Source organism: Melospiza georgiana, chromosome 17 (assembly GCF_028018845.1).
Source record: "Melospiza georgiana isolate bMelGeo1 chromosome 17, bMelGeo1.pri, whole genome shotgun sequence".
Classification (NCBI taxonomy): Eukaryota; Metazoa; Chordata; class Aves; order Passeriformes; family Passerellidae; genus Melospiza; species Melospiza georgiana.
The window spans coordinates 212132-238581 of NC_080446.1; the positions used below are offsets into that span (position 1 = coordinate 212132).

The 26450-nt window shown below is 39.8% G+C and overlaps 1 protein-coding gene across 2 annotated transcripts in view; it reads right to left on the reverse strand.

Moving 5' to 3' along the window:
* Positions 1 to 3004: 3004 nt before the first annotated feature.
* The window catches only part of PREX1 (phosphatidylinositol-3,4,5-trisphosphate dependent Rac exchange factor 1), a 117599-nt gene continuing 94153 nt past the window's right edge, over positions 3005 to 26450 (reverse strand). The window contains exons 25-40 of one of the 2 annotated variants that reach the window (XM_058036047.1): positions 25102 to 25363; positions 23213 to 23419; positions 21162 to 21250; positions 20699 to 20781; positions 19997 to 20087; positions 18214 to 18342; positions 17475 to 17516; positions 15690 to 15907; positions 14559 to 14658; positions 13786 to 13929; positions 13033 to 13147; positions 12532 to 12598; positions 11601 to 11788; positions 10829 to 10931; positions 10216 to 10283; positions 3005 to 8010 (exon numbers count right to left, since the gene is read on the reverse strand). In XM_058036047.1, coding sequence (XP_057892030.1) covers positions 7968 to 8010; positions 10216 to 10283; positions 10829 to 10931; positions 11601 to 11788; positions 12532 to 12598; positions 13033 to 13147; positions 13786 to 13929; positions 14559 to 14658; positions 15690 to 15907; positions 17475 to 17516; positions 18214 to 18342; positions 19997 to 20087; positions 20699 to 20781; positions 21162 to 21250; positions 23213 to 23419; positions 25102 to 25363 — 1949 coding nt within the window. In that variant the 3' untranslated portion in view covers positions 3005 to 7967. The other variant, XM_058036048.1, reaches the window with a different exon arrangement.

Below are 26450 nucleotides of genomic sequence, written 5' to 3' on the forward strand. Positions count from 1 at the left end.
TTCTGGGTTTTCCTGAAGTATCTCAGAGTGAAGTTCCACCCATGGAGAACGCAGTACTGAGAGGAGGAGAAGAGAGTGCTTCTCCTGCTCTGCAGTCCCTGCTTTTCTCCTGCACCTTGTGGTGATTTGCTGGACCCTGCTGTGAGGTGATTCAGCTTGCTAACTGAGCAGAATGCATGCCACTAAAAGAATGAAGAGATTGCTGCTGAGTTAGCAAGCTGAACCAGTTCAAGAGAAATGGGATGAGTGCCAAATCTGGCCCAGGACACACCAGAACTACAAGGCTGGAGTCCTTTCCTTCAGTTGCAGCATCAAATCTCTGAGTACGTGTACACCCATCTCTCAGGCAAGCTCCCCCGTTTGACCTTACATTAAAGTATACATGACTGCTGTGCCAAGCAGCATCTAGAATAAAAGAAAGATATTTTCAGGGAACTAAATTAAACAAAGGGGAATCTGTTGGTTTCTGTAGAAGTTCTATTGAGGGAAAGACTAAATAAGAGAGAAGGATTTCCATGTTGCCAGATGTATCAATCACATGGGTGTCCTATGTCTAAACTGTTGAAGTTTTGTGGCTCTGCAAAGAGTAATTTATTAAAAACATCTTCCATTTAAGACAAAACATTGAGAAGAAACTATAATTAGAAAAAATAAAAGAAATTACTATTTTTACCATCTGGCATATTTTCATCTTTGTTCTATAGCATCCCCCATTAAATCATGCTGTAGCGCTTACTGCAGGACTGAAGCAGCTGTATATAGGGTGATCTGAATAAAGGGAACCAAAATCTCCTTCCCCTTACACTGACTATACTTCTACTGCTTTCAATAGAGATGTATTATTAAAAAAAATTAGCTAAAAGTTTCTTAGTTCCTGTGGATGAGATTCAGCTGCAGGGTTAGCTATTGATCTTTTAGTGGTGATTTTAATTTTAATATCAAGTGATGATTCCTTCTGTGAAGAAGCTGGCTTAAATGCCAGGGGAAAAAATGCATCCTGACATGGTTTTGTGAAGCAATCATTTCTTAGGTATTTTCAGTCAGGAAATGAAACAAGGAATGTCTCAGTCTTCCCTTTGGCTGTCCCATGCTCTCCATTGTTTTGTGGAAAAGAGGAAAAGAATATGATGATTAAAATCCTTTTCAATCTGCTCTTTCAGAGAATGTTATCTTCCTCAGTTTTTTTCATTACAAGAGCTGATGAACTGTAAGAGATTGCTCAGAGAGAGAATTGTGCATATAGCCTTACCATCTGACTTTTAGTTAATCTTCCAAAATGCAATCCGTCTGAGTGCTAACTGTAGTGAATGTAATGGAATATAAGGTTAAATTGAGAAACAAATCCTGGCTTCAGGCCAGTCAATAACTGAATATTTAGACAATCCCAAACCGCTGCCACTTTAATGTAATTAAAGTGTACGGAAAAGACATCCTCCTTCAGCACCTACCAGAAGCAGCTTCCATTACAGGTGATAGCACTCTGAATATATTCAGGCCATACTGGGAAAGGAGTGGGAATGGACAGTTGTCCTGTCTTTAAAATCTGTCTTGAGGAGTTTTGTTTTAAAGAGATTGCAGTTTATTGTGTGTATCAGTTCTGGGACACACATGAAAGATCTGAATATGTTTGAAGATTTTTATGGTCTGTCTAAAACTGGTGAGATTTAACACTTTTGAGGGTAGTTATGAGAAGTCTCTCTAGTGGTTCATCACCTGTGTCCTGTCCAGATGAACAAGGGAGTAATATCTGTGGAGTCGTATTATGCAAAAAATCATGGGAAGGACATAACAAGAAAAAGATATGAACAGTGAAATTAATTTTTAATAATCACCCTAATAGCGTTCATTCAGTTGTATCGATCAAAAATTGCTTTCTGAAAACAATTTCCTGTGACTGCTTAGGCTGTATTTGCTTATTACTCATTATTATATTAATAAGTGGGAAAATTCATTTGGAGAAAGAGAGAGCCTAGGAGTGATTCCCTGCATTTCCTCTGGCTTTCAGAGGCAAGAAGCAATTTTGCCTGTTTGAGTGTCATTCAACTGCAGTAAAGGACAGCACCAGAAGAACCAGTTCAGGGCAATGCACCCAACTAATCTGTGTCATCACTACAGGGGCTGATGAATCCTTACATAAAAAAGCTGAGTTCTATATGTATCTCTTTTGGAAAGCTCATTATTTTATGGCTGTGTATAACTGGATGGATTTGGAAATGTCCTGCTGACAAAAACATCCAAATTATCCCAGTAGAGCTAACTGAATATTTACTTACTTTCTCCCTTTAGGGGATCCAGCTACACCAGACAGCATTGCAAATCTGGGCTACTGTTCTCAATGTCCTTTCAGCTGTAGATATAGGCAGCATAATTGTAAAGTGATAGTGGAGATTTCTTTGCTTGAAAGGGATTTTTTTAGCTTTTTTTTTTGTGCAGATTCTCAAGGTGATTCAAAAGTGTTTCACGCCTAAACCAATAATAATTCTTGTAGTGTTTAAGACTCAGAGGCACCATGCAATTAATAAGGTATTCAGCTATGGTTTCTTTTCTGTTCCCAACAATTCTAATTTCTTTTAGGTTGTCACAAAATGCTGAACTAAAGATTTCAGGGAATGGTCTGAATGATTTTCCAAAGCTTGGGTATCAAATTTAAAACCTGATTTTGTACCCCCAGTGCCTAATGATTTATTTTGTGTGACCCATACTCTGCAGTTGCTGATAGTTCATTTTATTGCCATTAAATAATTTCAGACACTCATTACTGCAACATTCTTTTGCAGCTTTTTACAATTGCCTTTGGATTTTGTTATCCTAAATGACATTTTATAATTTTTTTTCTCACCACACCACTTACCCCATTTGTCAGATCATTGCTGAACAAGTCCTGGCAAATCCCAAGAGAGATGTGAGCAGTGTAGCGCAGATCACACCCATCCAGAGTGAAAACTACTTTGTTTCTTGTCACTCAAGAATTTCAATGCAATTTTAATGCAGTCATTTCAGTTAGAATTACATCTTGTTCTTATTTCCCATCCATACAGAGGTGAAATACATCCCTACTTCATAGTTTTAAACTTAAAAAGTTGAAAACTTCTGTTGCGTTTGCATTCTCTGCTCAAACCTGTTGGTTGTTGCTGGTTTGCAATCAACTCCGTAACACTGATTCCACTGAATTTATTGAATCTTCACCCAAGCAAGCAGAAGAAATAAGGCTCAAGGTTTGTAATTTCTTGCAGAAAGACACACCATGTGTTGTACCAGCTCTAAAATTCCTTATTATTTCCAAAAAGTATAATAAGCTCCCTGAAAAATAGAACTGATGGCCACATTAACTTTCATGCGATAATTTGCAGATAAATCCCATCAAAAACCCCAGTACTCAAGCACCTCTAATAATATGAATTTCATTTTTGCACATTAAAACTGTGATAAAGCCATACTAATTATTTTTAATTATCTCAAGATGAGACTGTCACTCATTAAGTAATTATGTAAGTAATTTAAAGCTGGTTAAACAGTAATGCATCTTTCTGCATTGCCTTCAAAGTGCTTATAACTAAATTTAATTTTAAGCAGGATCAAGAAAATAGTCACTGATTCAAACATTAATTACTAATTTTAATCCTAATTCATTTAAAAACACACCTATTTTTTTGCAGACTCTGCAAGGCATTAATTGACATTTTACAAAATGAGTCATTATTTTGGCAAGGAGAAGTATTTTTCAAACAGTGAATCATGACAACCAGAAAGGGCTGTTTAAGAGCTCCAAGGGAGCCTTGGCAGCTGAGTGAAAGCAACTCTATTTAGCAGCAATTTGGCTTCTCCAGGATGACTGGAAAAATTGTGGTAACTCTCTTCTCTTCACACCAGCCAGAGGCACTGCTCTCTGCTTTCACTGCTGCCAGTGGGTGAGAGAGCTGGAGAAAGTGTGTCCTAAAGCAAAGAAACAGCTTTATTGAGACATGCTGGAACAGGACAGAGAACACTTTAGAAGGGTAAGAATCAGGAGGTTTATTGCATTTTTTCTAATCCAGTTTGAAATGGACAGAGTTTGAGCAATCTGTTCAGGATTTGATCCAGGACCCAGAGCCTTGCAACAGAAGGGCTGGGGGTTTTTTGGAGGTTTTCTGTCTAGACCCTCTGTACCTGCTAACTTCCCTCGTTAGGAAGTGGGAGAGTTACAACACCTTCCAAAATTGGGACAGATTTTTGGATGTTAATTCCTTTGGTAAAGAACTACCTTTTTGATATGTAAGTTGTAAGAATTAAACCCAATGGCTGACTGGTTCTATAGGATATGTTAAGAAAAGCTGCATTAATATATCAGTAATTTTTTTGATAGTAGATCTTAAGCCCCAATGAGATTATTATAACGATCATGTGCAATAAGTGACAAATGTTACGCATGGGTTTTACTACTTTTTTCTGCAGCTAATTCAATTGCTCAATTTTGCTCACTCAAATCATATGCTTTGTAAACTCAAGGGTGACCAGGACTTTACCGAAGGGAGTGTACTGCATGTTGACTACATACAGTCAGCCTACATGTGTTACGCTTACCAATTTCACCTCTCTCACCTTTCAGGTCCTCAGAGAACCCATCTTAGAACTGAAGAGAGCTTGCATGCTCTCCTGCTGCCCTAGGCACTGCTTCAGCCTTTACAACATGCTTCGCACAAGTTATTTCTTTTTTTGTCAAAGCCTGATGGAAGGAAAACTTTCAGCCAATATCTAGTCCTGACCATTTTTTCTCCTTCAGGCTGTATTTATGTTCAGTTTGAACTGTCTTTACCTTTCTCATTATTATTTTCTTATAAACCATCTGTTTTCTTCAATACCTAGCTAATGCATTTTCACTTATTTGAACAAAGCAGAGAGGCCTGAATACTTCTCCATCATAACTGACCACCTGTTTCCTAGTCCAGGCTTGAGCTTTCACGATTCTATCAAATTGCCTCTGTGTCATCTTGTGACAAACTCTATGACATGGTCCATTTATTATCAGTTAACAAGAAATATAACAAAATATTTTGTTCAATCTTCAACAGCATGAACTAATATTTGTGTGGAAAAATCTAATCCCACTAATTTCAGCCTGTTTAAAGTCCTTCAGCGTTGTTTTGTATGTGTACCAAGATCCTTTGCAAGATTAGTGTCTCTCAAATCAGCATCACCCCAGCCTGCCAATATATGTGCTTCAGGGGCTAATGATAATGTTCAGCAAACTCAGTTATGGGACAGATTCACAAGGAATTCCACTCACAGCTGCCACCCAACCATACTCACCTCATCATCAAGCTGCTATAGTTCCCATGTTCTCCATCTTGACTGTTTTCCACATTTTCCACACTTCCACTGTATGAGATATTCCAAATCTACAAAATCTCCACTTGTTCTGTTGTGCCAGGCCTGATTCTTCACTTTTAGCCCTGGAAATTCTGCAGACCTAATCTCTCTTTGCTTGGTTCATGCATTGCCCTCTTCTTTTTCCACTTGAACCTGTTAGTTCCCAGCACTGGTTCAAATGCCACAATTTTACATCATCAAACCAGTTTTTATTTTCTACCTTAACAGGAGTCTGTGGTCTCCCCCACAGCTTTAGGGGACTGCACAAACAGGAAGAGTTCAGCTCCACACCGTCAGTTTGAGCTGAAATCAAACCCACCTTTCCCCTTGTCACTTAAACTTCTGACTGCTCCCCATGCCATACAAGCATATCAGAACTTAAAACTGCTCAACAGAATGGAGGGCAAAAGTACTAGCGGGTATAACAGAAAATAAGATCAATCTTCTTTCCTTATAATATAAACCAACTTTTAATAATAAAAACATCTCTCAAGTTTTAAATGAGAATAACACATACAGTTCAGTGTAAAATAGTGCACAGTGTAAATGCCCTTGGACACCCTTCTCTGCATCTGTCTTGTTGCCAGAGGCTGCAGGCATGGGCCAGGATCTTGCCCAGGCCATTCTGCAGAACACAACTGATGGGGACCCAGGCAGGACTCACCCCACAGGTCCTTTTTTACTTTGGGGTAAAGTAAAAAAGAACCCAGGGGGTGGGGTTCCTATGGTTCTTACAGTATTACGTTCATTTGAAATTCTGGATTCAGAGAAGAAACATCCATTTTTTCTTCAAAAAGCAAATGGTAAGAGTAACTTTTCCAAAATTAACAAAAAGTGCATTGAAATAGAGACCTGCTCATCTGGTTGCATGCCAGAATGGACACCCAGTACCAAATCTGTACGCCAAAGCTGGGAGTCCATAGGCTGTCCTAGTTCCCTGCAACACATTGCTGCAGATCAGAGGAAATAAAAAAAGAGAAATAAAGAAAAGAGAAATAAAAAATAAAAAGAGAGAATAAAAAATAAGTTCCTTCCCCAAAATAATTTCAGTCTGTGAGAGAAGAAAACACATATTAAAAAAATTAAGAAATGAAATTCAGAAAAAACTGCATCTCCTAATTTGCCATAAACAGTTTTGTGTTCAAGAGAAGATTAGAAAAATTAGAGAGGCCTTCATGTCCAAATGAAAAAAATCCATTAGTTTTTGAGTTGCTCTGGATGTTAACAAAATAAAATTAAGCCCACTAAAAAACAAACAACAACACAAATAAAACCCCCAAACCTTTATTTTCTAAAATATACATTACTGCAAAGTGCTCCTGGGTTCCTTGACTGGGAGCTGGTTTAAAAGAGGCTGTGGAGGAACAGGAATGGGGAGTTTCTTGTACACCTGCTATGTTAGGGAGGGCTGGTCATGTTAAGGCACTCACTCCAAAAGAACATTATTTCTGTCCTGAGACTGCTGACATGCTTTGATTAGTTTCAGCCAGTAACTTGGAAATAACTACAGTGCTTAAGGTAATACTGACAGAATGAAGAACAATTTTTCAAACAAGTAAAAATAAAGAACATTATATACATGATTCCTTTTTTCTTTTAACTTAAAAGCACCCCTAATACATCTTAATAACTGTATTAAAGACTACTTAAATATTGAAGATTTTAAATAATGTAGATTTTTTTCAGTAAACTGGGAGTAGCTGTGTAACTGCCATTATATTGGTCCCACTTAAAACAATATAATTTTTATTTTCATCTTGTACATATAATAACATGATTGAAAACACATATTATTCCACTCCACATAAATAAGTATAGTTCTTCTGACCTGTTTTAAAAACTACATCTGTTGAAATAATCAAATTATTAGACTGTATTTTTTCTTTGTAAAGTTTTTGTAAAAATCCTATACTCCTCTTCATTAGCACTGATTCCAGAGTATATAATCACAGGGCATTAGTAAAAAGTGTTAATAAAAAACCTGAAAGCTACAGTAAGTAAAATGAAGTAATGATAAGAAGTATTACGGAATGTATACTCTGCAGCATAGAGAGATTATCTCAGTGGGCTGAAGTGGAAAATTACTCCAGAAGAAATTCTTTATGTTCCTATTTGAATAAACCATAGACTGTACTATTCTTTGCTCAAGTGCAGGTCAGATGATGAAAAAGTGGGGTTTATGAAACTACCACCTAAAGTGTGTTGACCAAAACCTGCTGGCAGTTAAAGGGGTGCCAGGGGCAGTACAGGGAGAGAGAGGAGTGTCCAGCAGGATTTTCTGAACCAAGCCGTATCTTGAAGTCCATAACTTTCTGGTGGTTGCACAAACAAGTCACCAAGAGAACTGTGCTTTCTTGAAGCATAATGGTCATTTTCCAGGCATCTGAATGGCAGCAGCATCCATTCTTGTCTGGCGTGTTTGTTTCAAGAATTTGAAGTCAAAGAAATGCATGGATCCTGCATGGCTCCAGGAGTTCAGAGGCAGATTCCTGATGCCTGGGCCAGCAGGTCCCTCTCCTCCAGAGCACAGCAGCACCATCGGGGTCAGTTTGCAGGGTCTTCGGTCAGGGCTCCTCAGAGCCCAGCGCTCTCGTGGGGCTGCCAGGAGGTGCCTCTTACTCCTACAAATCCCCTTCTGTAGGTGGCTGGCACAACCTATAGAGTCTTTAGTGCAGAGGAAGAGTGGGGAATTAAAGATCACGGCGATAATGACAAAGTTACTGGATTCACATACAAGGGTCAGCAGCTTCGTTGTTACTCTGCAAACTTTAGTGGTAACGATGTATCAAGCATACTCCTACTGTTAATCTTAGTAATTGCAAGTTTAGAAGTGCCACTAACCATTTGTTAACTAAAGCATTTACAATCATTGTTTACAATATTATTTGAGACTCTCCATCACTTACTCTTAACCTTGGTTCAATTTGGTTTTTCAACAGTCCCTTCTCTCTTTTTCTATTTCTTTTGATTTTAAACCCAGTTCAGCACTTTTCCTGAACAAAAAAGTTCTTCCTGTCATACAGGCTGGGATACCAAAAACATAAAAGAACATATCTGCTTGTTGACATGCTTGAACAAATCTTAAAATTAATAATCATCTTCTCAGAGAAATTTTTGACTCATAAGATTAACAAATTGAGGATAGTGGTTAAACACATGTTGAGCACTAAACACATGTTGACTTGTCATTCATGTATGTTTTGGTGAGCTTTTACTTGGCTTTTTTCTTCTTTACATCAGAATAAACTCAAGTCTTTTATAACTTCTCTTTCAAGACAGCTATTACAGATTTGTATTAAGAAATATAATCCTGGGAGTTAATTCACCAGATGTCCTTTTAACTTTGCTCAGCTTTGTTTTAGCATTATGATGGAACCCATTAGGAACACACATATCTGAGCTTTATTGTCCTGAAATAATCCAAGTAAATAGTTCTGGAATTTTTCACTGTGATTTAGAGTGTACTCAAAAGAAAAAAAAAAAGCCTGATCTTGTGATTTGTTTTTAAAACTGCTTCTTTTTGAAAGCAACATGGTTATGGCCATATCAATGGAGCCAAAGTAATGTGTGGCCATTAACATGGCAAAATACCTACACTGCCAAAACACTGATGGATGGCACCCCGGCCATGGTACAGGAGCCAACACCATTGTTTTATTTGTTTTTGAAATAGCAATTAAAATTTAACAGAAGGATAAGGTTCTAAATGCAAAATTCTACTCTTTTTAATATCTCTGAGTTAATGAACCAAGACTGTTAGAGGGAGCATCACCAGTGTCTCTAAAGTTTAAAATCATTTTCTATAAACATTTTGAGGAGTGGACAGGAGAGAAAAAAAAAAAGAAAAATTAAAAGAAGGGCTAATATAGACTAACTCAGAAGTCTTAATGGGCAAATAAGATATCAGTGTTTAAGGATGTTTTCTTAACACTGAACCAATGTGCTCTTTGGAGGACTCAGGCACTAGCAAACACATTTATTCTGTCTGAAGATATGACACACACTTTGCTAGACCTTTGCTGATGTCAGATGCTGGACCTTTTTTGGTGCCAGAATTGTTTTGCCTTAATGTAAAAATTGCCGTTAATAACAGCAGAAACAGAAGTTTCTCTGGTATTTGTACAGACAGATTCCGTATATATCATCATCTAAACCACGACAAATTGCTACTGCCTTTGTGGGAAAATGCTGTCTTACAGTTTATTGAAGAACATTCTTTTCTCTCTGAGAGGTGAAATTGGAAGAAACTGACCAAATATACTTTACTTAAAAGTAAATGTATTATTCTCTTGTAGAGAGATATAAACATCTCTATCTCCCATTAGATGCAGTGGGATTCACAAATGCACAGTACTTTTCAAAGCTGCCTTCTAGACAAACCCATATATAACCCTGGAAAACTGAGGTTCCTTAGAGTTGCATTACTGTGTGGTTACTCTGACTGGAAGTGCTTGCTCTTAAACCTGCTCTTCCAGAACTAACTATCAGATTCTTGTAAGTACACTACTGTATTGTCTTTGCATATCTGCAGTCAAATTTGCTGTTCAGGAATTTTTCTTTCTAAACATTCCAGAGACAACTGACCATCACTAGCTTTGCCAACTCCTAGAAACAGTCCAAAAAAGATCAGCTATGTTTGATTCAGAAAATGCAGAAATCCTTGAATCTGATGATCTGTAAATTGTAAGCATGAAACGTGATTAATCTATAGTGTGTACTTAGTTTAGTACAGGGAGAAAAAAGAATGATTTTTTTTTCTTTTTTTCCAGTATTGCTACTAAGATCATCTTTGGTTACAGCAGGAACTCCACAATTTTTACAGAAACAAAATTAGCACTCAGAGAAAATGTATAATACATAATAACCTACCGAGGTGCATGCTGTGGCATTTGGTCCATCACTTTCAGATTCTTGGCAGAGATTTCAACCCTTGGTCCCTGTGGAAACAGAGAATTTATGGTACCAACAGTATTGATAAAGCAAATGATCCTTAGGAAAATATATTATAATGGGAGTGTGGTTCCTATTTGAGAATCCATTAACTACTTCTAAAATACTTGGAATCCATTGGGTGGATACAATTATCATCTATGTTAACCTAAAAGATAAATCAGTCCCAAACTACTTTATAAGCAGTGCTGTCTAGCACTAGGTAATTTCTGCTATTTTAACACTATGATTGAGACTTTGGTTTTTTTCTGTACAGAAATTGTCTTAAATATTCTGCACATTCTCTCTTTTCTAGCTGTCAAGGCACACACAGTATACACTGAGGCATAGGTTTGAATTGCTGTAGAAGCTGTACATATAAAAGTTAACTTGTTTCTCTCACACACGGGTGTAGTTATTCAGCCATTAGTAGGAGATGGGACTTGTAGGTTTGCAGTGCACAAAGTACCGTGCCACAGCACAATAAACTGGTGTTTGCACCATGATGTCGCTGCGCAACGGCGGCATGCAGCAGACACATGCGAACGCTCACCTGCTTTCGCATGATGTCTGTAGCTTGCATGATACACTTGGGCAGGAGTCCATGGCTGCGGGCCAGTATGGCTGCTTGCTCCAGGGACACGCTCAGCGTACTCCTGAACAAGGGAACAAGAGTTAGGAAATCACAGATCATAGCTTAGAAAATATAAAGAGGCTTTCAAAGTATAAATGTGCAGAACACTTACCTGTTAAGTATTGCTTCCATTAGCTATTTACTTTTATTTACTTTTTTAGATTTTTTTACATTAAAAACTATTAAATTACTTCAGTTTGCTGCACCTGGATATGGCAATTATTTGAGTCTCCAACATCATTACTACAAGGCTGTGTGTCACTGCTCTTCTGCATTGATTTATTTTAAAGGGATTCACAAATTAATCTTTACTTTTGAGACACTGGCAGAATAGTGGTGTGTTTCAAAATCAATGTATGCATACACCAAGATTCTAAAGCTATTTTTGAGCAACTTCCTACATTTTCAGTGTGCAACTGAAGACAATGCTGACTACAACTTCTATGCAACAAGATCACTTGGTTAGTTGCATTGGATGAAGCACTGAAACACAAAATTTTTTGTGTCAATACTACTTATTGACAAAAGTATTAAAAGTTACAACCTATCCTGAAGTAAAGATGGCAGCAGATTTAGATCCTTATTACATTCTCTTAAAATTTCCCTTATTTTGCTTTGAATAGGATCACATCTCTAGAAAGGACAGAAGCTGCCATCACAGAAGTAGCACACAGATTTAACCCTCTCTCACCTCTGCATCCCAGTGGCACACATGGTGATCTGACAGGCTCCCAGCCGGTAGCAGAGCTCAGAGGATATGGGAAGCAGGCCAGCTCCTGATGAGGCATTGCTGGAACATCCTGACTGCATTGGCTTTGTACTAATGAAAGACTTCAGCAGCCTGCAAAGCTCATCCATTGCATTGATAGGGCGAATAAGCTAAACAAAGCAATACAAAAACAATCCACAGCATATTAACACCAAGCTATAAAGACATTTACAAGTCTTTATACTATTGTCTAAGCACAATATTCTAGTCAATCGTAATTGCCTCACAGTAACAACTATTTACAATATTTATGAACTTTGGAAGTGGCAAAATAAAATTACTTATACTTGGGACAATTTTTTATCACAAATCACACAGATTGTTTACAATGTGTATTAAAATTGCAAAGACATTCCCTGCAGTAGCATTTTAATGCTTTACATGCATATATCCACATCACCTGCCCCGTTAGACAGACTGCCTACATGTGAGATGCTGGGCAGCACTATTTTCTTGATTTCTCTGCAACAAAGTGTACACAGTGAACAAAGTGTAACAAATTGCAAATTGAACATTTGTTCATTTTCACGCATCTGTGGGAGAGAAAAATGAGCCCATTCTGTCTGGCATCAGACACCATGTTTGGCAAGGGCAGGCAGGGCCACACAGAGTCTCCTTAGTGCTGCAGTGAAGGGGGTTTGTGTCTACCCTGAACACTTTCTTCTCAACAAAAGAACTGTAGCCAAGCTTCAGAGAAATTCAGATCCCCCCCTTTAAGGTCAGGAATATTTTAAAATGCTGTTTGTGTTTGTATAGATCTGCCATACAGATATCCAACAACTGGAATTTTAGAGAAGTTGAGATAATACTTCCATGAGAGAATTTGTTGCAGAAATAAGCACAGAAACAATACCTGGTCAATCTTCACTGCAGTAGTATTGGAATCAGTGGGCAAGTTGGATCTTTCTAGGTAAAATGTCCTGCAAAAAGGCCAGTAGGTACTACATTAGTTGGGTTTGTCCCACTTCAAGCACATATATGTATACTATCTTGTATAAAACAGCTGAGAAGGCTATGCTAAAAATCTTGCACTTGAAGATCTGCTTCCTTATTGAACCATTGAGATTGCAGTATTTCACAGAGTCTGCATTAACACATTCCAAATCCCCAAATAAGAACAATATAATTCTAGCTCTGCACAAGACTCTGAGGTCAAATCTGCATTCCTTCTGAATGGGCTAATCTATTGGGAAAAATTATTAAGTTTCCCACACAATGAGGATCTCCAAAAATCCTATTTGTACAAAAACCTCATCCAGAATGGAACATCTTTTTCATTAAATTTTAAGGCCCTTAATAAGGAGTGCTCTGAAATTGTCAATGTCTTTTAAGGCAAAGCAGAAGTACAAAATACCTGAGTTTACGGTAGTATTGCTGCACTTTTTCGAGTGAAACACCATTAATTTGCTGTGGGAGTTCTTCTAGAGATGAACCAGCTGGTTGTGATTGCCCCTCTGTACTCTCCAGAGCTGAAGAAGAAAACACTTTACTAAAGCTATGTTATTAGTGTTTTTTTAAAATTCATTTATTTATCTCTGTATCGCCTCACTGCTCAGCAGATGACTGATGGATCATGTCAAGGCTGATTCTGTCAGTCTACAAATTTAATGCTTTTCCCAGTATGGGAGTACAGTGGTAGCATCACAGAGATGAGTTTCACAGAAAGCAGTTCTGTCTGATGGCAATTACTCCCCATTGGTGGTCCCTTGAAAGAAATTTCCTGTGTTATATTTTGGTGTGAATATTTGCTTATCAAGTTGATTTCTAGCTCAGATGATTCTGTCACGGTGTTCGCTTCGTAAAACACTTCTCTGTAGCCTGGGCACATCTCTTAATCCTACACTAGATCAAACTATCCATGTAGTCCAGTATAATATCTCTATGAGTGAGGCATAAAAAAGCCCCAAACAAGCACATCTTGTTCTCATGACTGTGTCTAATTCTAAAGTCCAGCACTCCCCCAGGGCCCTAAAATAGAAATATCTGGTTCCTAAGTGAGTCTGCAGGTCTCAGCTGCTTTTTTAAAAGCTTCATGGTCATTTTTTATTTTTAATCTTTCAAAATCAGTAGTTAGCTTATTTTTCTCAAGAAAGCTTTTTATAGTCACCTTTTGTAAAGAGCACTGTGTGCAGTTTCAAGGTTCCCCCATTCTGAAACCGAGCAGGCAATTTGGAGAAGTAGTAGCCGTCAAGATAAAAGATAACCTTCAAGGCCTGACGACTTCCTTCGATGTGGTAGACGACATGATTATCTGGAGAAATAAAGATAAAACACTTGCTGATTTACCACAGCAGAAGAATTGTGAAATCATTGCTATTTGAGTTTGTTAAATTATCTAATGACATATCACATCACCATAACATGAATAAGGTGGAGTCTTTTATGGACAGAATGCAGGCTCTGAAATCTTATACTTAAAAGATCATAGTGTGACCTAGTATGATGTTTGATCCAAATACAGTAAATATGGTTAATAATTAGAATTCCATGTTGTTTCATGGCATTTCATATCCAGTAGACATGAAGAGAGTGATCTGGCAGGGTAAGACACTGGACACTGAAAAGCTGGGAATTCACCACAGCGAGCATGGTGCTAATTCTCTGTCATATCTCCTCCCCCTGCCCAGAATCACACAGATGAGGCACAATGGCACGGGCCACAGCTAAACAGCACAGAACATGCACCACCATTCCATCGTGTCAGTCCTGCTTTAGGGGCTGTGTGCTTGCAAGGGAAGCTGAAGGTATACAGCAGTGCTTCAGAGAAGCTGCCCAGTGCTCTCCCGGTGTGACATGGTCTCTTAGATTTACAATCATAGAACATTAGTCCATAGAACATACCAAAAAAAAAGGTGCCTCAAAGAAACAGGGAATACTCACTTGCTACAAGACTTTCATCCAGCTGCTTGAAAAAAAAGGCAACTTTGTCTAGTTCAGCCAGAGTAACCTGGATGTCTTCCAGCATGGTGCGCTCCTCCTTCTGTAGGGCAAGGCAACAGACACAAATAGGTTATTATCTGCCAGAAGATGAGTGACAGGAAGGTACTATTGTTAGGGGCATGGTTTGGTTCAGGACACTTAAAGTAGAGTGCAGAGCCTTCCATTAGCTCCATCCCAGCTAGAAAATTACCAACAGCTTTTTAACTCTGTGATACAACTATAACCACCCTTTGCTAAGACGTCATTTGATGTGATGCATGGAGTCGAGAGGGTTAAAAACAGAGTAAGTTTGAAAGGATCTCTTTCTCCAAACTTCACAAATGTAAAGAACAGCTTATCAGTTCCTGCAAAATAAATACTGATACCTTCTATGCAATGCAAACAAATAGCAGTTACACACATAGATAGTTAGGACTGTATTTTATAAAAAATCTCCACACTCAATCTACAATGTCTACAAAGAGGAAAAAAACCTCCCTTCTCTATAATATTAGAGCTACTTGTCTGTCTTATGCGTCTCTTTTCTTAGCATTTTTAGAGTTTCAGCAGCTGATCTCCTGTAGCTGGGGCTCATCTGTTCATTAGGTGCAAATTAACCATGCATGCACGGCTCCTCTCCTTAGACCTGGTGCCTCAAGCCCCAGCACCACAGACTTCTCACCACAGAGAGAGACTGAACTCTGTTTGGCTGAACTCCTGCAATACTCAGAACTACTTCACCTGTTTGGGAGATGCATGTCCTCACCAGGGGATGGCAGAGGACACTCATGCTATCAACAGCTGGGCACTAAAAGCTCTCTAAATGCAGTAGTATTATTCCAAATATGAAGGCTGACTGTTTTCTATAGTGTTCTAGTGTGACAATGGGTCCAGCATTTGTGCAGAGATGAATATGCCTAGATAAGGAATAAGGCACTTGGCTGTCAGCTGTGGAAATCCCCAGAGTTTGCAGTAGTGAGAGTCTGAATATGCTGCTGGAATGCAGGTAAGAGGTACAACAGCTCTGGCTGTGCTGAGTGGCAGAGAATCACACATAAGCAGACTCAAGGATACCACAATTCTTATTCTTACCACAGTGGGGGAGAGAAGAGACTGGTAGTTCAGTAAAACTCCAGTGGCTGCTATCTGTTCCAGCCATTTTCTGCTAGCATCTCTGCTGCTCTCTTCATACTCCCCATTGTTGTTGTAACGATAGTTGAGAGCAGCCAGTAACTGCTCCGAAAAGGTGCAAACAGCTGCCACAAGAGACTGAGAGAAGATGGAATCACGTCTCAGTTGTAGCTCAGTATCTGTCAGAGAAGGGGAGAGAAGCATAAAGAAGTCATGAATACACACATCTTCCTTCTCACTGCCAACAAAGTAGTTTATGTGTGTGTGTGTGCGTGCGCGCGCGCACATAATGTTTGGCTTCTGCTGTAGCTTTGCAATGACTTCACAGATAACCTCTCCTTGCTGTGTGACCTGGATGGATAAATAAAGACAGCACAGCTGGCACATGCACATATTGCGAAATTTTCTAGTTCAATTGACTGTTCATTACTCCCTCTGCATACTCCTTCTGACTGGAAAGAAACTAACTATTGGAAAGTAACTAACTCCTTAGTTACAGCCATATCTGGATTGATTCCCTTCTTTTTACACTTACAGGAGCAAGAGAATTATTGAAAGAAGGTCCCCACCATTACTTCTCTCCTGGGCTATTAGAGATTAATCTTCCCCCATCCATCTGTATTTTGTGGGCTTCCCATATGCCTAATGCATTAACTGGGCCCATCCATATGGTACCAATTGGTTTGTTTCTTGGGAGAATTTCCCCCATGTTAATTTTGCTTCCAGTGTGCCTGCCAGGCAGCCACATGCTGGTCAAATCAATCTTGTCATGCTTCAGGGGATTGCAGGCCAGAGAGGCACATGAATAAGTAACGAGTTACTTCCCAGGCACCCCCAGCCCTTCCAGCACGTTCTGCAGTGCTGCAGCAGCCTCTCATTGGCAAGGCACTGCTCCCAAGGGAAAGAAGCTGAAGACATCACTCAGAGGCTTCGAAGGTCTGGATTATTTTTATAAGCACTGAACACAATAGACTGACTAACACACTCCAGGCCCTGGGCCATATTCTCAGCTTAAGGGCAATGACCCTTCTTTCCAGAGGATGTTCATGGAAATGCTGCAGGAGATGGGGCATCCATAGAGAGACACTTTGGGAGACATTTTATCTGCTATCAAAACCCAGCCTTTATGGTCAGTAGACTGGCACACAGCATGGATTGGACAGACTCACAGACCAGCCCTGGCAGAGGCTGAGAGATAAGTTAGAGACATACAAATCTCTGATCTTCGTTCTATGAAGATTTGAGAATCAAGTGTGGCACCAGTTTCCAGTTACATATTATGTTATTTTCAAACAAAAGGACTCCAAGTAAGTGCTACAATTACAAGAAGACTGTGCCCAGGTTCCTTGTAAAGACCTGTCCCTTGCTCTGCAAGTACGTTTAGCATGTGGTAACAGGTTCCTGATGTCTCCAGTGTATTTGGGTTCTCCTTGCACATGTAAGGTTTTCATCTGTTCTTGGCTGTAATTTCAGTATGCCTGCTCAGTTTGGAATGATGACAGAGTCCATGGGCTCAAAAAAGTTGTGCAATAGATCTAATTTTTGCTGCATGTTCTCACCACAGCAGGAAGAGTAAAGGGAAGAAGGGTTCTCTTCCATCTGAGAAGGAGGACTGTACAAAGGAAAAAACGAAGACAGAAAAACCCCGTCTTAGGGAATTCTTGGGTATGGTTTTTTTTTGGTTAAAAAACACAGTCTTAGGGACTTCTTGGGTAAGTTGTTTTGTAAAAAATGAAAACCCCTTACCTGTGCATTTTAACAGGGCCAAAAGAAGCTGATTCTTCCCATCTAAAACAGTGAAGAAAAGAAATGCTGTAGTCAACATTATACCATGGTACATGTGATTGCAGCTGGTCAACAGTTTCCTAATTCCCCCCAAATGCCTGGCACCTGCATGGCCACGTCTATTTACTCTGATAGCCCCGTGCACAGACATGTTCATGACTGAAAAAAACTAAATGTAGCAAAGAATTTTACTGGCTACATGATCCGTTAACTACCATGAATTGCTGGAAACAAATTGCATTTGCAGATGAAACCCTAAGGAGGTGATTACTATCCAGTGCTTCACACTGATCTGTAAACATCAGCTTCATCTCCTTTTTCAGTTCAACCAGACTGCAGCGGTTTAGGATGTTGTAATATCTGATTAGCATTCACTTCACAGTTTGGAATATACCAAACATCTCTCTCTTCAATTTCTACAAGGGTTTAAAAAGCACAGGAAGATAGATCAGTCTGACATCAATCTGAGTGGGCTGATGAAATAAAGTAAGGGGGGAAAAGTTCTCTGGAATTGCTGCACAGATGCCATTTTACCATAAAGCACCAGGACTCTGCAAACCATAATCTGCTGTACCTGGTCCTCTCTAGAGCCTGGCACAGCCTTATTACAAAATAAGTTAAAATTATGAAATCAACTGTTAGATTTGATTAAGATCTCTTCTCCCTGAAGCTAGTAACAAACATTTCCTTATTTACAGACCTTCCACATGTTTCTGTATGATGTCAACAAGGTTCTTGATGCGCAGTGGAAGGTTCCATGGATCTTCCTGAATGCTGGCTTGAATATTATTCCGGCACCTAACTGTGGTTTCTTCCTTCTGTTTAAATTCTAGAAAACATGGAATGTGTTAGCCATTTAAGAAATGCCACATAACTAAGAATGGCTTAGGAGTTAGAATGTGAATACAGATGAAAGCAGATAAGCAGTACCAATGGCAGTAACTGAGAATTCAAAAGATCCTTAAATAGAACTAATAGAGAGGGCAAAACCCATGGTCCCATTATCAGCAGTCTCCCTGCATTGCTTTCAGGACTGTGGGCCCGGCCGACACGCACAGTGCAGGGAGCTCTGCCCCACTCACTAGACAAAGAACCCCTGCTTCCTCTGCCTTTAATGACCTGCAGGCAGCTGTACTGGGTAGGTCCAGAGAATAAGATCAACTTTTTGGCTGCAACTGTCACATCCCGTTGTACGATGAGAAGAATGCTTTTGCCTAATGAAAGCTAACTATTAATTACAGGGTCGAAAATTTATTCTCCATGACTTAGCTATGTAGTTAAGCCAAACACCTCATTTTTTGCAATGAAGTGCATAAGCAAACAGAGAACAAAAAAAAATTATGCCAAATAACTGATCCTGGACAGGACCAGAAGAGCATTCCAGGTCCATCCATCACAAAAAGGTGGCTATGGTAGCTATTAAATAGACACTGTGGTCCAAGATTCCATCTGAGTGTAGGCAGGGCTTGTCTGTTCCTCAGTGTGATCAGTTAACTAAAAGACTCTCTCAAAGTTATTAATCTACTTTTAATAAATGAGATTCTGTTTAAGCAAAGTAAAAGAAACGTCTGTTATTTTTTCACTTCATTCCAACAGTGAATGGAAAGGCTAACAGATGCTTCTCAAGTCTACACAAATGTGAACGTGTTCATAGAGATGAGTACATATACCAGAACTTCACAGGAGTTATTTCTGGAGTCAAAGAAAAAGAAAAAGTAGGAAAATATCTCTAGTTCTAGAGTTTGCCACCGTAACTAAAAACTAGAGCCTGCGAGAGGTTGGAGCTCTCACCTCCTGCAGCACCTGAACTACAGCAGGAGTAGTAGAGAATATTTCAGCTTTCAAGTGGGAAAGGAAATGCAGGAAATATTTCAAAAATAAAATCCTGTGTATTTCAGGCAGAAAAGAAACATCCTGAGCCCTAAAAGACCATCAAGACCAAAGTAATCACACTCCCTGAGGAAAAAGAAAATATGGTATCATCTTTTTGCTCTCTATGGGAATTAGTTTTCAAAATAAGTGTTATGTGAGGATGAATTTACTCTGGCAATCATCCATCTGAAGAAAAGCAGAGTAAATAATTAAGCAAACTGAGGCAGAACCTTTGGTGCCTTGGATGTTCAGTAGTCAATGCCTCATCAGCTTATCACAGCACTCCTTCACCTTGAATCTGACTATCCTTACTTTTTTGTACCCTTCCAAATACGTTCACAGCAAAGCGGGAATTTGGAAACTTGTGAAAGGGCTGCGAGAATTGAGCAGCATGTGACAAAAGAGGCTTCTGTGTGTTTCAGGAGGATTGCCCATAAAAATTACTTCTTGGAGATTCAATAATTTCAGTGGTCAGACATGGTATGTGCCTAATGCACGACTGGGTAGACTGCAGAGTTAAGGATCTCTGTGTGGCCATAGCATATATGCTTTCATGTTAAGCTCTTAAGTCTTGGAAATCACATTATTAAACAGTCAATCTATTTCTTTACCTTGCAAACTGTGGTCCATGGGAAAGTGCTTGGTTTCCTCAAAGGCCTTATTTATTCCTGGTCCTTTCAGAAGTGCATTGATTGCATCAACCTACAATTGGAACATTATCGATCAGTGTCAGTAAGACTTGCAGAAGAAAATCTGAACAGAACTCCTGTTGGAAACTGCCACAGCCCTTACACTATTTGTACTTTGGAATGACTGACACATAGCAGTCAGACTTTGTAGCCATGAACTGGCCTCAAGAGCCATTTAATTTAATATTAACATTTAACAACAGCATTTTGCACAATGATGATCTACGTGCTGATGAGGTAAGAGAATAGCAAACAATTCTCTGTGGTTACACATTATAAACACATCTGCACGCTAAACTTGTGAGAACCTCATGAAATCTGCAAATGTGATCAATTTTCATCAAATTACTTGAAGTTTGTCCTTTTTTTTATGAGAGCTTTTTTTCCCTTGTCTTAAGCCTTAGGTAGGGCAAGTCAGCCTTGCATAAATCACAAGGCAACTTTGATAACACAGATGTGATTCATCAAACTGTCCTGTAATATACTCGCTTACTGTATACCCCAAAATCGTGATAGTATGCATTCCTCAAAATATTATTTCATAACACAATTTAGTACTTAAAATTTCTTGATTAACATTGATAAAGAGAAAGCAATTCTGTGTAAGAGTAATGCTTTACATACCTGGTTAAAAAGGTGTTCCAGACAGCCATGAAGTTTGTCTTGCTTGTCTAAAGGTATTCTCATATCATTGGGAAGCTCATCTCCTAATACAGGAGAAACAAAAAGCTTTGAACTTACAAACATGATCTATGATGAGGCATGGGCACATCTTCACACTGGTGTGAAGTAAACAATGATTGCTGTTTTATCTCCAATTCTTAGGCCAAAATACTCATTATTTTCATATTATGCAAGTGTCCAATAACTAAAGAAACTTACCCCTGCCTAATACCTCTCCCATGTTCCAAATTTACTGTGGTTTATTACAAAGAGGCAAATCTGTATCTTTATGTTCTTGTGATTAGTTTTGAAGAGACCACCAGTGCAAATTAAATATACAAGTGCTTATAACCAGCAAAGACTTCTCAGCACTGCTGAACGGCCGGGCACAAGAAGGATGCCTGTGACCTGTGCACACACTCACCTGACCCCATCTCATCACTGCCCAGGTAAGAGCTGTTGCTCCGCACGCTGGTGTAGGACAACACAGAGTCCCGGTTACTGTTACACTCACTGCAAAGGAGAGCACAGAGGGCACTGAACAAAGGCTGTCCCCACACCCAGGCACCCACACTGCTGTTCGGCTTTATTAGCACTGTCTCCCCAAACCTAGCTCTGTGAAACTGAAATGACTGAAATTAATGACATGTACAACAGCCATTAAACAAGGACTGGAGCTGGGCTGCCCAAGGATGCCTTCTTCTATTTGCAGTTAACACTGAATGCTTAATACATCATCCTGCTTCTGTAAATAATGAAAACAGACATCTCCACTAAGCGTTTGCTACCAATTCTATAGTGTTCTGGTGTGACAATGGGTCCAGCATTTGTGCAGAGATGAGTATACCTAGATAAGGACTAAGGCACTTGGCTGTCAGCTGTGGAAATCCCCAGAGTTTGCAGTAGTGAGAGTCTGAATATGCTGCTGGAATGCAGGTAAGAGGTACAACAGCTCTGGCTGTGCTGAGTGGCAGAGATTCACACAGGAATATTAATACTTATGGCAACTACTCTGCAATACAAATCCTTATGAATTACACCTCCAAAATGATCACAGAAAAAAGCCTTGTTGGCTATTGCAAACAAGATACTTTCTTATCTACAATTTGCTTGAGTTTGTAGCTAATCAATGTTCTTTTAAATCAAAACCCATAAAAACACATTCCCCCTCAAGTAACTGCTATCTGTAATATATGCTTAATTGTCTGCCTCTGTGTAATATGGATAAGACAGAATAATGTTTCTCAAACATTTCTCGAACAAATGTTTAGAATTCTGGAACAAGTGACAAGCCCAGAGAGACTGTTTGTGCTGACCCTTTGCTACCCAGAATAAATTAGCCTCAATTACAGAAGTTTAAACTACCGGGAAACCCTATTAACAGGGAAAGAAATAAAGCACATTTCACTCAGAAAGCTCCAAAGCACATGTGCTGATTGAAATCTCACACAACAGAGATGCCCCAGATCTCAGCACTGCAAGTACTCATTCTATTTCTTTATTGACTTCATATTTGCTGTCCTCTGAGGCGATCAATATTCAATCAGACAAGACCCCAAGCAACCAATCTTACTGGCCCTGTCCTGAGCAAGGGACTGGACTGTGCGAAATCCAGAGACCCCTTCCAACACAAATTGTTCCCCTTCTGGAGTCCTGCATCAGTGGCACCTATTGCTACTGGTACAAGTGCCCAACAACAGCAAGTGAAGCATCAGGACTGCAGCAGGAACATTCCAGAGACAGGTCATTCATTCATGAGAACATTCCAGAGACAGGTCATTCATTCAGAGCTGGAATCCTCCCAGCTCTATGGTCTTACTAGAAATGTAAAAATGGCCTATTAAGGACGTTAAATTGCAGCGATCAGACATGGCCACAATTTGTTACCCCACCTATTCTGAAGCTGAGTCTCCAAATGTTTCCCCCTAAAATAGAGAGAATTGGGAATGAGATTTCCTTTGGTAGCAAATATTCCTGGAGAACTAGAAGTCAATCATGTCCCAAAAAGATTTTGAGGCATCTGAATAAACATTCCTGTTTGTGGTTTCAAAGGGCCATTAAAATAAAAACTCAATGTCCATTTCTGTTTCTCCATGTCTTAGACTTCCAGGAAAATTGGCTGCAGAACCAAGTGTTAATACCAGCTATTATAAGACCAAGCAGTCTGAGAATTCCACTGGACTTCTGTAGTTTCTGGCTACAGGACACAGAAAGTGACACTAGACCTAATTATTTAATTTTTTTCACTTTTCTAGATGCCTTAGTATTATGGCATTATTTTGGGGGAACTATTTTTGCTGTGTATGTCTCCAGGGCAATAAATATAATGAATACATCAGTGAAGTGAATACTCTACTAAGTGAATACTACATAACCGACTGACTGGAAAACAACCTGTTTGTTGAATCCATACTGTAATGAGAACTTTGAAACACAGTACTAGTAAGGTACAAGTGGCACAATCTTCAGACTGACCTGTAGGAGTCTCTGAAACTCATTGTGTCATGTCCAGAGTCTTCCTGGTCCTCCTCAGAAACTTTGAAACAGACCTTCTTGATTCCACCATGCTCAGCTTTGTCAGGATCACTTTCTTCTGTTCCCAGGGAAGGTGAGGATGTGTCCTCAGTAGATGGTGGCTCACAGGCACCACCTTCTGTAGGTTCTGTTATGGTGGACAAAAGTCTGCAGAAGCACAACACAGAGCTCTCAGTCCCACAAATGAATTGTCACAACTAAGGCTAAATGCAGCTATGCGAAATCAGAGCTACCTTTGTAAGCACTTTACATAGACTACTACTCAACATCTGATCTGATGATCTGAACATGCTCTCACTTTGAGGCCATTCTCCCTTGTTCTGTCACTCCAGGCCCTTCTAAAGAGTCTCTCTTCATCTTTCTTCCAGGCTCCCATTAGGTATCGGAAGACTGCAATTACGTCACCCCAAAGTCTCTTCTCCAGCCTAAGAATCCCAATTCTCTCAGCCTTTTCCCATAGCAGAGCTACTCTGACCCTCTGATCATCTCCATGGCCTCCTCTGGATTATCTCCCACATCCTTCCTGAGCTGGGCACCCCAGAGCTGGAAGTAGCTCTGCAGGTAGGGTCTCACCTGAGCAGGGCAAAGGGGCAGATTCCCCTCAGCTTCACCCGCTGCCCACACTGTGGGGCTGAGCCCAGGACACAGATGGCCCAGGACTGAATGATGCTGTCGGTGCACACTGATGGCTTATGTCCAGCCTCTCAGCCACCAGCACTCCCAAGTCCTTCTTGGCACATCTGCTTTCAGTCCCTTTATTCTCCAGCCTGTCCCGACTTGGTGCAGCACCTTGCACTTGGTCTTGTTAAACCTCAGGAGATTCCCATGAATCCCAGTTACCAGAAGGTCCTGTTTCCAAAGGTACTCTACTTCTATAAGGTGAAACATAATCACTGTAACCATGGTGGCCTGACAGTCCTCACTTTCTTCCTCCAAGGCACTGGATTTCTCCTCCTCAGCTCACTGGCTCTATCCAGCAGCCACCACCCTTCTGTATACATGTTGAAACCAAGGGTCCATGTGCTTTCCACTTAGGTGAAGTTTTGGTCATGTGCTATTTTTGGCAGGGATACAGTTAATTTTTTTTCCATTGGCTGTATGGGACTGTTGTGGATTTGTGCTGAGCACAAAGCTGATAATACAGAGATGGTCTTGTAACTGCTGAGCTAACACAAAACCAAGGCCTTTTCTGCCCCTCGTAGAGCCACACTGGGGAGGGGACTGGGGTGTGTGGGAAGACTGGGAAGAGACACAGCCAGGACAGGTGATCCCAGCTGACCCAAGGGGTATTCCAGATTGTGTGACACCATGCTCAGCATATAAAGTGGGTGGAAAAGAAGGAAAGAAGGGCTATTTGGAGTGATGGTGTTTGTCTTTCCAAGTCACCACTGCACAGCATGGGACCCTACTCTCCTGAAGGTGGCTGAACACCTGCCTGCCCACGGGAAGCAGTGAATGAATCTCTGGTTTTGCTTTGTTTGCATGCACCTTTTGCTTCAGCTGTTGAACTGTCTTCATTTCAACCCTTATTTCTGCCTTAAGACAGACAAAATCTCAAAGGTTCTTGACAACACATAGATTCTTATTTTGGAATATACAGTAAGCAAAACAGTGGCGTCAAATTCAGATAGACTTTTAGAAGCAAAAGACAGTAATACAAACACTAGTGGATCTGCCCAGGAGTAGAAACAAACAGCAAGGACTTGTCATACAAGGGCAGGTCTGAAGAGGCAGACAGCTGGGGCTGACAACACAATGTGCTTTTGGAGATTACTGCCTCAATATTATAAGGATTTCTTTCCCCAGTGCATATAGGATTTTGTACTCACTTATTTATCTGAATGACATACTGCTTCATTTCCTTCACCGCAATGTCTAGTTTGTTAAAAAGATGCAAGTAGGAGTCCTGCATCTCCCAATCTTCCTGTTTCAGCAGAAAACTGAGTCCCCTTTCTTCCCAAATTGTTCCTCCATTCTGCTGGCCAAAGCTACCATCAAGATCTCCATCTTCTGTGGCGGGACATCTCCAAGATGGTGCAGCCATAGTGGTGATGCAATGTTGAGTATATGAGACTGGATTTAAGGTACCTACTAAACATTAAAGGATCTAGTTAGTATGGCTCTCACAACTTTCTCCACTCCATCCTAGTGATGATCATTTAGGATAAGTGGAGTTCTGACAGGAAAAACTAAAATTTCACTGAACTGTTTTATATAATGACATTATATGACAAAATCATTCTGGAAAAATACCCAGAGAAGTTGGGCTTTTTTTTCTGTCATGCTAACTAGATATTTTGAATTTACTGCAATTCAGAAACTGGCTAGATTATGGAAGTAAAGATCTATGTTCACATGTATACTCATACAGAAAACTTAGAAGCTCTCTAAAAGCATTTGTTGAGAAGTTAATGAATTTGGTTTCTCAGGAATCAGTCTATGCTATTATTCAAGCTCTACAGACATTTACACTTACACACACACATACATATAAAGGAGTAGGATTCTGTCCTTACAGAAGATAAATTAAGTATTTTTCATTTAGAATTGCTGACAGTTTTGGTGCAGTACTTTGCTACCTACCTTAGCTCATATTAAAAATCCTACTGCCCAAGCAAGCAGGGGTCCGTTACAAACCTCAATTTGAATAGTCAATGCCATTGCTCAGAAAGTTGGTTAGCCTATAGTTCCCTCTTCCAAACATTCCTGCACTCTGACCGTCACAAAGCAATGAATCAGAAGCATATTAAGTCAGATCATGATTAAAAAAAATGCTGGATATAAATAACCAGACTGTAGGAGAAATGCTGCATAGCAGCAATTTATCAGATAACAAGATCCCCTGACACAGTAGAGACTTTCAACTCCACTGCATGGAATTTACTTAGTAATGAGAGTAGAAAGCAGCACTACAATGTGATTGACTTCAGTTTTCCCCCTGAATGAAGCACTAGCACTGCCATCAGCTCCTGGTCACTTTTGGTCAGCAAGTCACCTCTACTAAGGGCAACAGCACCCTGGCCATGTAACTACCATGAGATCATGCCCAAAAAGTTGATCTAGCAAAAAAATGGCACCTGAAGCTCCTCTAAGCTTGAAGCCATTACTTCTTAACAACACAAGAAGGTTGTCATTTAACTATAAAATTTTAAGAAGAAAGGGTACTGGCAAGACTATG